This window comes from Python bivittatus, unplaced genomic scaffold, assembly GCF_059951505.1.
Source record: "Python bivittatus isolate LINGU-HERP-01145 unplaced genomic scaffold, Pbiv_v1 ctg000690_np1212, whole genome shotgun sequence".
Classification (NCBI taxonomy): Eukaryota; Metazoa; Chordata; class Lepidosauria; order Squamata; family Pythonidae; genus Python; species Python bivittatus.
In genome coordinates, this window is record NW_028277096.1 from 677,398 (window position 1) to 690,004 (window position 12,607).

Sequence of the window (12,607 nt, forward strand, 5' to 3'; positions counted from 1 at the left end):
AATTACAGCCATGTTCTCTTTGTGGCAATTTTCCCTCTGCAACAATAGCATATAGATTTACCTTGATAGTTGCTTTTATTGTGATCCTTTGCTGAAAGAGCAGGAAAGAAGACTAGTCCAAGTATTTGAGGCTCTTTAAGCAAATCACAAATGCTTGGCAAAACCCCCCTACAATCAGATTTGGCCTGCTTAGTTCAGATCTATAGCATTGATAGAGATCCATCAGAATGATTAAGAAGACATATTTACCGTTGGTCATGTATTCCGTTATGATGTAAATTGGCTCCTGGGTCACCACGGCATGCAACTGAACCAACTTGTTATGTTGAAGTCTCTTCATCAAGTTGGCCTCTGCCAAAAACGCCTCAGGGGACATGCTGCCTTCTTTTAAAGTCTTGACTGCCACCTTCACGTTATTCTTGAAATAGCCTGCAGGAGAACATTTGCGGGGAAATTAATGACTATCAGGTAATGTTCTGTAAAACACAACTAGGCCTGTGGGCAAATGGTGGCCCACAAACCTAGAATCAGCAGGTCCCAGAACACCTCAAATCTGCACTGCCACCACTTGGGAGCAAACCACTGAATAAAGAGTGGCATAGCTTCCGTCAAGTTTTCATGGGAAACAGAAGAAAAACTGGGGAAGGGGAAGGACTTTTTAAACCATGGGTAGTTTTAAAAGTGGACAGGGAATCATACACTCCCCAAAGAGGAAAAGACTCTGTGGGCTACATTTGCCTCATTAGGAACCTTTCTTTTGAATGTACAGCAAGGTTCTGGAATTGAGGGTGTGACCGTATATCAGGCCAGACTACTTGTGACTTTAGCACAGCAATATTTATTACAACTGGCTGTGGCTGATCAGGATCTTTCCCACCACTTACTATCTGATTCTCTTTCCTTTAACCAAAAATGCTAAGGATTGAAATTGAGGCCTTATTTTGTTTGCTTGTTAGATTTATATCCCACCTTTCCTCAAGAAATTCAGGATGATCTATTTATTTAAAAGATTTAAATGGCAACCCATCTTAAGAAACAGAACCCTGGATGGCTCACAACAGTTGTATAAAACCAAACAATATAAAAACAATAAAAGCAAAAAGCAATTAAAGCAAAAATAAAAACCTGGTGCCACAACCAATCTCCTTTGATGTAACCAACACTACTATCTTCAAGGTCCAACCACACCTTATCCCAGTGCTTGGGAGAAGAGACAGCTCTTTATGGCCTTCTGGAAGTTAAGAGGGTGGGGCTTGCTGGATCTCAAGGGGAGGGTTTCCATAGGGCAAGGGCTGCCATGGAAAAGGCATGCTTCCTAGCTCCCACTTGATGGCAACATTTAAGGGAAGGGACCTGGAGCATGCCTACTCTATCCAGTATGGTAGAAAGGGCAGATACCTTCAGGGAGAGTGGTCCCACAGATAACTTGTGGTATACATCACCCTCCTACCCCACTTGTTTTCATAACTGCAATCCTATGAGATAGGTTGGCCCAAAGTCACCCATTTAGCTTCCACTGCTGAAAATGGACTTGAACTAGGATTCCCTGATCCCATTCCGATATCTTAATCACTCCATCACATCAGTTCTGCCTTCAGTTCTACCACAATGGATGATGATCCCTCCCTATTTGCCGCAACTTGCAGGGACATAGCCAATACTAAGCACTTTTTCCCACTGATGAGCTGAAGAGTTCTCCATCCATCCTTCAGGCCCCTGACCATTACACCAGTGCAAAATTGACCATCTCATTCTCTCATTCAAGTCACTGTAATTACTTGACTTCCTCCAAAGAAGGATTTGGGTGACAAATCCTAACATATTATATACACCTTGGCTGCCCTTGAGTATTGTTGGAAGAAAATGTCTAACACACTTTAACACTAGAACAGCTAAAGATGATTTGAAGCTGTCTTACACATGGGTTGGGGGAAGAGGACACAACATCATGGGGGCACAGTAGGAAAAAAAAGGGTTGCCAGAGGTGTCCACCAGTGTGGTGGTGGTAAAAATAGTGAAAATGGTGTTTGTGATTATGTAGTTGAAGCCCTGCCCTTTTTAAAATGTGTTGCACATGTGACATATGCAGAAAAGAAGTGTGGTTTCAACTATACAGGTACTTCTGCCATTTTGACTTGTTAACTCCCGCCCAGATATCCTTGTGACTTACAAGTGGGGAAAAGTCCTAAAAATACTCAGATTCAAAAGAAACTATGCAGTACTTCCAAAATCAAAGAAAGCAGGCCTTAAATACAACTGATAGGGAGCAACACCAGAAGAGGATTATTGATTTTCTCTGTAAGCTTCTTAAGTGTAGCTGACTGGCCTGTGTGATGTAGAAGGTGGATTAGAAGGGGCCTTGGCCTGATCCAGTAGCATTCTTTTAATGTTCTTAAATGGATTGCATTTGAATGTCATAATTTTGCCATTTTTTTGTAAGGGCTTTATAAAGTTGAAACCGAATGGAAACCAATTATCTCTATCTTCATACAGTACATTACTTCCTCTTTGCATATCATAGCCTTCAGCTGCAAGGCAAAAGCTCACACATGGAGTGATTTATGTTTCCCTGGGAAGGGCAATACCAAGTTTTTTTCTTTCTCTTTTAATTAGATGTTTTAGAGAAAGTGTAGAAGTAAAAGGAGTAAGTATAAAATACAAATGAGCAAATAAGGGATCTAAAGAAGTCATGCAGGTTAAGTATCCAGCTTGACTTACCCATCCACACCTCACCAAACTGGCCTGCTCCTAACTTCTTGATGAGTTTTATGGAGTCTCGTGGGATTTCCCATTCATCAGCAGCCCAGGGTATTTGTGGAGTCAGAGGCTTGCATGGATATCTTAGCCTCTGGCACAAACCATTCTCATTAACTAGGCAGGGTGACACAAAGGGGAAGTAGAACAAACCAAAGGTACATTTTCAGAGAATGAGATAACAAAAATCAGTTGCAGAGTTTCCTGTTATTTTGAGGTTGGAAAAGCCTCCTCTCTCCCCAAGTTAAGAAAGAAGGGAACCTCCAGATCCTTTTCCTGAAGGTAGGGGAAAAAATCAAGACAAGCAGAGAATTTTACATTTTGCATCATCATCTTGGCCACTAAAGCTTTTGATCCTCTCAGAAATGTTAATGGTAGTACCCTGGTACCCAAATAGTATATAATGGGGAAAAATGCATGGAAGCAGCAGCATCATGAGAGATCACTTGCTCCATGCTGTATACCATGGGAACAGGAATTATTCAAGTCTGCTGCTCTCTAGTGACCTTTCTCATGCAGGTAGGATGCATATGTGAAAGACACCAATCCCAAGTATATCAGCTTCTCAGTCCTATCCTCACTGCAGTCTTTGTAATAACAAGCACTGTGTTTGGGACAGCACTGATGGGTTTGGATTTCCACCACCGTTGATAGTGGTGGAAGCAGAATAGCAAAGTAAGTTTTGGGAGTACGGGACAATGTTAAAAATAACCTGGTATCTGAAAAACAAATCTGATACAGAATTCAGTACAAGATGAAATTATTTTTGGACTATAATTCTATGTATAGGCTTCTACTGCATACAAAATTTGAGTTTCTCTTAACATAAGATTTTAACATTTAAGTCTTGGTTTGATTTGTTAAACAAGGATAGATTTCTTAGATTAGACAGAATTTACTGCAATCTCTTATTTTGATTTACAATTCATATTATATTGATAACTAGGTAGACCTAAATTACAAACACATTTTTTTTACTGAATTTTATCCAATTTTATGTGCTATTTATCTTTTTCTGTTTTTTTTCTTGACTGTGTTTTTAAATATCTAATAAAAGGCAATTTTAAAAAAAAATAACATCCATACAATTTTTTTTTTTTTAATGTGCTGAAATTGGCCATCTCAACTCTTGAATTCATTGATTTTGGAAAATCTGAGCTGGCTTGTATTGCAAGCTGTTCTGCTTCTATGGGATAGTCTCTGCTTTATGTCTTGTTAAATATGAACCTGACACATTTCAGAAGTATTCTTACTGGAATAATGCTTGACAAGCTTCTGCAGAGAAGGAAATGTAATCCAGGGGCAGATGTAGTATCCCCCTTGGTCCATAGTGCAGATTTTGTAATGCTTGACAACGTCCCCTTGGGAAGAAATGTCTCTAATGGAAAGTGAAAAGGTGCCTGGAACAAGAAAAAACAAGAATGGGAATTATTTGTTAGTGCTGAAGTTGTGCCATCAGAAGGAGCAGTCTACCGTAGAGGTGGCTATTCCAACATGCACCTTCCAGATAGGCTGGGGCAGCAAATTTTAGAACTCCCAGTAAGTGCGGCATTTTGGGAATTCCAGTCCCAACTTGTCTGGAGGATGCCAGAAGGGGGAAACTGCTCTTGAATTTTTAGCTACATCAGACTACAGGATGTGATTTCATATTACTAGGGTCAAAGCACTGAACAATGAAAAGGAAAGACCAGAGATCTGCTAAATTCTCCTGAAGCCTGACTCCATTATACAGCCCACCCAAATATGCACCTATACGCTGATTTGTGTCATTTAATGTGAATACTCAATTAATCACTGCTGGCCATGGATGGATTGTTGCTACACAAGACACAGAATCCCTCTACTCCTGACCACTTTCAATTCAGCTCCCTTTGCAAAACAACACACTTTATGGTCAAGTGAGCTTTGCAAACTTTTCTTCTTTCTTCTCCTGGATGTTGTAGGAAGATATTAACTATGGTAGCCGAAAATCAGGTGGAGTCTTGTAGTCCCCTTTCCAATTTAACAAATTGTGTTAAAAGATGTAAGCTTTTGTGAGCTACAGCTGATTTTATCAGAAGCATGGAGTGGTGAAGGGGAGGGAAGGAGAAGGGAAGGAGACGTCATTCCATACATCTGATGAAGTGAGCTGTAGCTCACAAAAACTTATGCCTTTTAATAAAAAAAAATTAAGTTGAAAAAGGGGCTACCAGACTTGCAATTGTTACTACTATGATTCCCTCAGAGCCCAACTTATAAAAGAGGTGCAGAGTTTAGGGTTTCTTCCTTTTCTTCTGTCACTGCTTGCTAGTTGAGAGCCAGAAGATGAACAACAAGGGACAGCAATGAAAGTGAGGGATCATCTAGGGCAGTGTTTCTCAACCTTGACAACTTTAAGGTGAGTGGATTTCAACTTCCAGAATTCTGGAAGTTGAAGTCCACTCATCTTAAAGTTGCTAAGGTTGAGAAACACTGATCTAGGGATTGGTGATAGGATGAATGCTTAAGTATTGGTCTCAATAAATGCCTGGTGTGGCCAACCTGAGCCAAATCCAGTGCATGTTTATTTACAACATACAGATGCTAGAGTAACATCAAGATGCTGGGTAACATTTCTGCTGCTTTATTTCTTTCAGTAGGAGGGAGGCAATTTCTGAGCCATTATCACTGTGCAGGGAAGAGAAGGTAGCATCAGAGATTATTCAGGTCAGTTAATCAACAGAGGACAAACATTCCCTGGTCCGCTCCAGCTGTTTTAACTGCAATTGTTCCTTTGAGCAGCCATTTTGTTAAGAGAAGAATCAGGAAAGTTCCTCTATACATAGTATTTGAGCTGAAGTGGGATTGGAGCCATGCTCCTGTGTTCTCCTGACATTTGAGCTTTTTGTAGCTATTCTGCAGTTGCCTTATTAATGTTCAATCTGAGAGGCGGCAGTTTTTCACAGGTGGGATCACTCACCTCATCCCATCATGCACCTTGCCACCATTTCATGGTGTTATTTTTAAACCAAATGGCTCTTTTTCTCCCCATTTCAGGTCAAGGCAGCAGGGTGCCTTATCACCATTTTACTGTTATCAAAACTTGCAAGATTTTGACAATCTCCCTCCAAGCTGTCATGCAAGAATGCCACAATCTTAAGTACATCACATCAGGCTTCATACCAGGAATGGAACTAAATCTCAACTCTCCAGATCTCAGATTCAGCATTTAGGACCTTGTTTACAGCAGGTTACAGACATAACACGGGGACACTTTATTTTGTGAGATTTCAGACAACTTTTTTGTGCAAGATTTCAGACAACTTTTTAAGCCAGTATTATTTTTTAAAACATTATTTATGTCAGTCATCAGATTTGGTTTAGGTTATTACAAAGGCTTCAGGATCTAGACAGGCGTGACCAGTGGGCTGAAATGAATAGGCTGGAATTTAAAAGGGAGAAGTGTGAACTTCAGTATTTGAGTAGGAAAAATGTAAGGCATAATATTACATGGGGAAGGTTGGTTTGGAAGGAGTACATGTGAAAGGAATCTAGGTATCCTTGCTGACCACATTAAACACGAGCCAGCAGTGTGATGCAGCTACTGAAAAGGCAAATTAACAGAAGCACAGAGTCCAGATCATAGGAAGTATTTGTTTCATTTTACTCTGCCCTGATCAGACTCCATGTTAAATTCTGAGCATCACATTTATAAAAAGAACAGTGACAAATGGAGCAAGTTCAAAGGAGGGATGGTGGTAGGTCTGGAAACCAAGTCCTATGAAGAATAGTTAAAAGATCTAGGTATATTTAGCAATACAGAAAATACAACTGGGGGAAGAAATCACAAGCAATCTTCAAATATCTGAAGGGTTATAACTACTGGTGTGCTAGAGCCAGCTTGCGCCAGCTTGTGATAGCCAATTGTTAAATTTTCTGGAATTTTGCAAGATGATTGACAGCAGAGGTGAGCTTCGATGACTAGTGCACCAATCAGCTGTTCCATGGCGAGTGGCACCGTGGTGGCAATGGAGCTGGCAGAGCCAGTTCTTAAGCATTTAGCAGCACACCCCTGATTATTACACAGAAAAAGGAGTGGACTTATTCTCTATGGCTCCAGAAGGCAGGACTGGAACTGAGGGTTCAAATTAGAAGAAAGGAGGTCTGGGATATCAGGAGAAGCCTCCTGGCAGGATGAGCTGTCACCCAATGGAGCAGGCTGCCATGTGTGAGATCAAACAGAGGCTGGATGGTCATCTGCCAGATGTGCTCAGATGGATCCTGCACTAAGCAGGGAGTTGAACCAGATGATCTCTGAGATCCAACTCTATAATTCTATGATTATAAGTGAAAGTGGTTAATCAAGAAGTGACCCATTCTATATTTTGCCACAACATAGATGCTCATTTCTCTCCAAGAGAGAGAGAGGGAGAGGGAGAGAAATAGATTTATAAGGCTGTCCCACTCCCTGCCAACTCTGGGCAGCTTACAACAATAAAAACAATACAAAACTATAAGCAAAGCAGAAAAGAGACAAAAGACATCCAAAAGAGGCAACCATCCAACTCAACAACAAAAGTCCTATAAGAAGCTCACCACCCACTATAACAAGTCCTGGGAGAAGACCCATATTTTTAACAACCTTTTAAATAAAGGCAGGTAGTAGCCATACAAAGCTCTGGGAGAATGTTGTTTCAGAAGGCAGGCACCGTAACTTCCTGGGTGACATTGCTTGATTGATGGGACCAGGAGCATGGCAAGTGAATCAGATCAAACAGGATGAGCAGAAAGTTCTGGAGACAGATGGCCCCTCAAATGACGGGCTTTATAGGTGGCAACCGGCAGCTTGAATTGGACCTGGAAGCTAACTGGCAACCATTGTAGCTCACAAAGCAGAAGTGTTCCCTGGGCATACTATGACATACCCATTACTGCCCATGCTCCTGCATTCTGGGCCAGCTAAAGCTTCCAAGTGCAAGGGCAGCTCCATGTTCAGCACATTGCAACGATTCATTAATGAGCTGACCAGAGCATGAGTGACTCTCTGCAGAGCCTCCCAGGCCCAGAATGGGAGCAACTACTGCCTAAGATAAACCTGCGCAGATACCTTTCTAGTCCCAGCTGCCACCTGCTCTTTGCACAGGACCTGCAAGTCAAGGAAAAACCCCAAATTGTGCACCAGTCCGGAATGGGAAACTGCTACCCTATCTGGAATTCTGGGATGGAGGAGTCAAAACACCCACAGTCTGGTAGAATTGAGCCTGAGTCTCTTCCTCTCTGTTCAGACCCTCGCAGCTTCCAGACCTTGGAACAAGAGTCAGACGTTGACAGCATCACTTGGTTGGCCTCGGTTAAGGTATATAGCTGAATATCATCAAAATACTGATGGATAACTTCTTCCAATGGCCTCATGTAGATATTAAATGGGGGTGTGTGTGAGAGAGTGTGTCAACCTGTAAAGGGTTGTGAGAATAACCTTGAGGAAGAAGTGCCGCACCCAAGGCAATGGTCAGATAAGAAAAACCTCAGCCCAAAGTCATGAGTACTAAATTATAGAGTTATAGTATTTTATTTTAGGGTTATAATAACAGAATTTTGCAACTCTGAATGTGCCTCTCCCCTCCCTGCATTTATCCTAAACAGAACTAGGGAGGGTCAATTCTGAGATGCTTCTTAAATTCCATTCCTGCTTTGGGCTGAGATTTCTCTTATCTGACTATTGCCTTGGCTGCAGCTCTTCCTTTTCTTCCTCAAAGTTTTTCTCACATAACCCCTATGGTATCCTACATTAGGAGTTTGAGTCAGATCTCCCTCCCCCGCATCCTGCCAACACTGACTGGAACTACCCACAGAAATGGGATGAGAACCACCATAGCACAATGCCTATCACTCCTAACCCTCATCAGTGGTCCAGAAGGACACCATGACTGAAAACATCAAAACCACTAAGAGATCAGAAAGAGCTAGGACAGTTGCATCATCCTTGGCTTGGCTCCGTCAGAAGTCATCAACCAGCACGATCAATTCTGCCTCTGTACTGTTTCCCAGTCTGAAACCTAACTAAAAAGGGTTTAGATAATTCATTTCCTCCAGAGCCCTCTGCAGCCACAGCCTGACCATCTTCTCAACAACCTTCCCTAGAAAGAAAAGATTGGAGATTGGATGAAAATTGTCTAGAACTCTTAGGTCCAGTGATAATGTCTTAAGAAGGGGTGTGCCATCATCTTCAAGGAAGGTGGGACCACCCCCTGCCTGATGCTACAGCATGGACCCAACCAAATGTCACCTCGTGGATGGCCTTCACCAGTCAGGAGGAGCAAGGATTTAATAGCAGTTGCTTGCATTTCCAGCCTTAAGTACCCTCAGGAATGACAGGTTCAATTTCATCCCAGCTAATCACATAAGGCCTTGCCTCAGTCACATCAATGGGACTTGCCCAAAGTCTAACTCTAAAAGAATCAAAGTGACTTTACCCTCCAGATAGCTAGAAGATTCCTCATAGAAGCCCTGCATCTGATCTTCCAACCTGCCCCTTCCCAATCACCTTAAACAGCCTCTGGACTGCTATCTGTGGAGATGATCAGAATGAAAAAATAACTTCTTTTTGCTGCTTTTATTACCATGATGTAATCCTTAAAGTGGGCAACTCATGCAAGTTTTACTTTTATATACAAAACAATTTTCTAACTTCTTACCTGGATCAGATTCACTCTCCCTTATCAAGAATGAGCCTACTCTGTTGCCTGGTATCATTAAAAGGCGTTCAGCATCTTTTCTGTTAAGGCCTTTAAAGAACCATCTGAAAAAAGAAAGAGCAAGATTTTTATTCAACAACTCCAGCTAGAGCAGCGTTTTTCAAACGTGGCAACTTCAAACTTGGCTGGGGAATTCTGGGAGTTGATGTCCACGCATCTTAAAGTGGCCAAGTTTGAAAAACACTGAGCTAGAGCAATGATTAAAAAACCAAACCAAACCTGGAGATCCAGAAGATTTGCAAATTACATTTGCTTTTGCCCTAACTTTTCAGTTTTATAGTGAATTCAGAAGTTCAAAAACAGCATTTAATGTTATGTTATCTTACCAACATATTTCTGATATACTGAATTTTTAAAACTTAATAGGCAATTGCACTGGTTTGTTCAGGGGAGTATAGAAAATGGCTGCTGAAAATTCTCCCTATCTCTTTAATTAACAGCTTCCTCTTTGCTTTCATTCTTACTCACTTTTGCTTCCCAGTGTTTGTCCTTTAAGTCTGCAGTCATACAGCCTATACATATTTTCCTGGAATAAGCTCTATTAAGCTAAGTGATTCCACAGTAAATACCCATATGATTGCTTTTGTTAATTGGTCCCTGTCCCTTATGTGGTCAACCACATTCCTGAATCAGCCGTTAATAATTCAGGGATTGTGGCTGAAACTTTCATTTCTTCCTTGCCAACAGACCAGTTAATCTTGTAGCTAGTTTTTTATGGTGTCAGTTGGAAGCTACCAAGTAAGGGGACAAAAATTAAGAAATATAAGGTGACATTCCTTAATTAAAAGATCATTATAGGGGCCTTAGTAAAAGAAGCCTTGAGTAATTAATTATTTCATTTATTTGCACAACAATTTACATAGCTCCCACTCCAAAGAATCTAGGTCAGAGGTTTTGAACTCATGGTGTGTGAGCTCCATGTGGCACACAACAATCATTTGCTGAGTATGCTGCCCAGTAAGGGCAGGGTGTTGAATGCCATGTAGGAAATGGAGCAGCCTGGTAGTGGAGGCCTAGCAGCTTGCCTCAGTCTGACCTGGTGGGTCTCCTGCCAACAGCACGGTTTCTTGCCTTGGGCAATGCTGCTCTCACAGAACCTGCACCGACCCACTCCTGCTCTCCATGGTGGGCACTGCTCCTGACGTGGCCCTAGGGTCCCTGAGGGGCAGTGCAAAGGTCAACATCTCCTGGGGGGCTGGGGCTGCCTGAGGAAGAGAAGGAGGAGGGGACTGAGGATGAGGGCTGGGGCTGGGGCTGGGGCTGGACACCTATCAGAAGGCGTCCACCTATCTCTGCTGGCCAAGGAGTAGGAAAGACAGTGAACAGAGGAAGCAAGCAAGATATCTTGGTTAGACAAAGGAAGGAAATATGGACCCCAGATAGAAAGGAGAGAGAAGGGAAGGGAAAATGAGTGGGAGAAAGACCAAAGGAAAGTGAGATCTTTCTCTTTGGCAAGAAGACAGAAAATAAAAAGCAGGACTCTGAAACAAGTTTCCTAGATTATATCACCCACCTATGATCTTGGAAAAATATTACATATCAGCCCAGTGGGGGGGAAATATTAATGTCCTGATCAGTGAAAGATGCTGCCAGTTAAGGAGCCAAAGTGAAATGGCTCTGTATCACAGCCCTATGTTTGCAAGTAATTCTGCTGCACAATACTTTTTATTAATTCGTATATACATTTAATGGCATGCCATAGTATTCTTCATGTTTGATTTGCTAGATGTTTTTGTATCAATGTAAAGGCTTTAGTGTTATGGTCTTCAGGCTAACTAACTAGTTCCCATGTGGCACTTGTGACAATTTGACTTTGAGCCCCTGCTTTTAGCAGTTTACAAACATAAAACAACATGATAAAACAAACCCAATCACAGACCATCACAGTCCAAATAAAATATCATATGAATCTGACCTGTAGAGAAAAGAACCATTGGATTTGTCTTACAGATTCAACACTCTTTCAAGTAACTTGTGAATTGGCACAAATTTGTTTACACTCCTGGTTTTTGGGCAGGAAGATCACAAGCACTTTCTTTTCCATTTTTCCAAAGACTGGGCTGGACACAGTAGGGGGTGTCAGGAAATACAGACTCACTGGTAGCAGGCACTAAAAATTATATTTTCTTGGCCAACCCTTGAGAGAAGGGGTCTGCCAGTGTAGTTTTAAAATTATCCATCCACTCAACTTGTCACTATTTAGCAGTAACAGGAGGACAGATATAAGTGGAGAAGGGGAAGTACCTTATTGCTTTAACTTTGTATTGATTGCTTTTCTTGAATTTAACTGTGATTTTGGTCTTAAATTTGTCATTATGTTCTGTGAAAATGAAAAGTGCTGCATACAGTATTTAAATATAAATATATAATAATATGCAAACAGATAAACTGAACAGCTAGTTTTCACAAACTAGCTGTTTGTGAGAGCCAGTTTGATGTAGTGGTTAAGGCACCAAGCTAGAAACCGGGATACCGTAAGTTCTAGTCCTGCCTTAGGCATGAAGCCAGCTGGATGACTTTGGGCCAGTCCCTCTCTCTCAGCCCTAAAAAGCAGGCAATGGCAGACCAATTCTGAAATCTTGCCAAGAAAACTGCAAGGACTAATCCAGACAGTCTCTAGGAGTCAAGACTGACTCAAAGGCGTGCACACACAAGATTGTACAATAGACAGGTATATCAGCTGTGGGAAATGAACAAGGATGTAAGATCTCCTATCAGCCTGAACCAATCCACTGTGGGATGAAGGCCTCTTCACTCAAGGTTATAGACTGTAATCAGCCATGCTGATCTGGTGCAGGTTGTTAGATAGAGGATTTTGATTTCTCAATTTAGGGCTGAGAGAATATGAGTGGCCAAAATCACCAGCCACTTCCTGTGCCTAAGGGAGAACTAGCACCTGGGTCTCCCTGCTCCTAGTCCAATGTAAAGAGTGGTTAAGTAAACATAAATTGGCTTCACTTTTTGAAGAAGAAATGCAAGAGTGGTTAAGTAAACGTAAATTAGCCCCAGGAAAGAAGAGGAAGGAAGAAAGAAAGATATTCTTAATTCTCTTTGGTTTAAGAGGAGGCAGAGGGAAACTGTCAGGCTTTCAAGGTTCTGTTATTATACCTTATAGCAGTGTTGTCCAAACTTGGCCACTT

The 12,607-nt window shown here is 41.6% G+C and overlaps 1 protein-coding gene and 1 long non-coding RNA gene across 2 annotated transcripts in view; one reads left to right on the top strand and one right to left on the bottom strand.

Annotated features, from left to right (window-relative positions):
- Positions 1–12,607, top strand: part of LOC107326145 (uncharacterized) — a 98,442-nt gene that overhangs the window by 68,385 nt on the left and 17,450 nt on the right. The window lies entirely within an intron of this gene.
- BLK (BLK proto-oncogene, Src family tyrosine kinase) overlaps positions 1–12,607 on the bottom strand; it is a 37,912-nt gene that overhangs the window by 8,771 nt on the left and 16,534 nt on the right. The window contains exons 7-10 of the mRNA XM_025167139.2: positions 9,408–9,511; positions 4,008–4,154; positions 2,719–2,871; positions 250–429 (exon numbers count right to left, since the gene is read on the bottom strand). Of these exons, the coding sequence (XP_025022907.1) occupies positions 250–429; positions 2,719–2,871; positions 4,008–4,154; positions 9,408–9,511 (584 nt within the window). The remainder of the gene's footprint in view (positions 1–249; positions 430–2,718; positions 2,872–4,007; positions 4,155–9,407; positions 9,512–12,607) is intronic.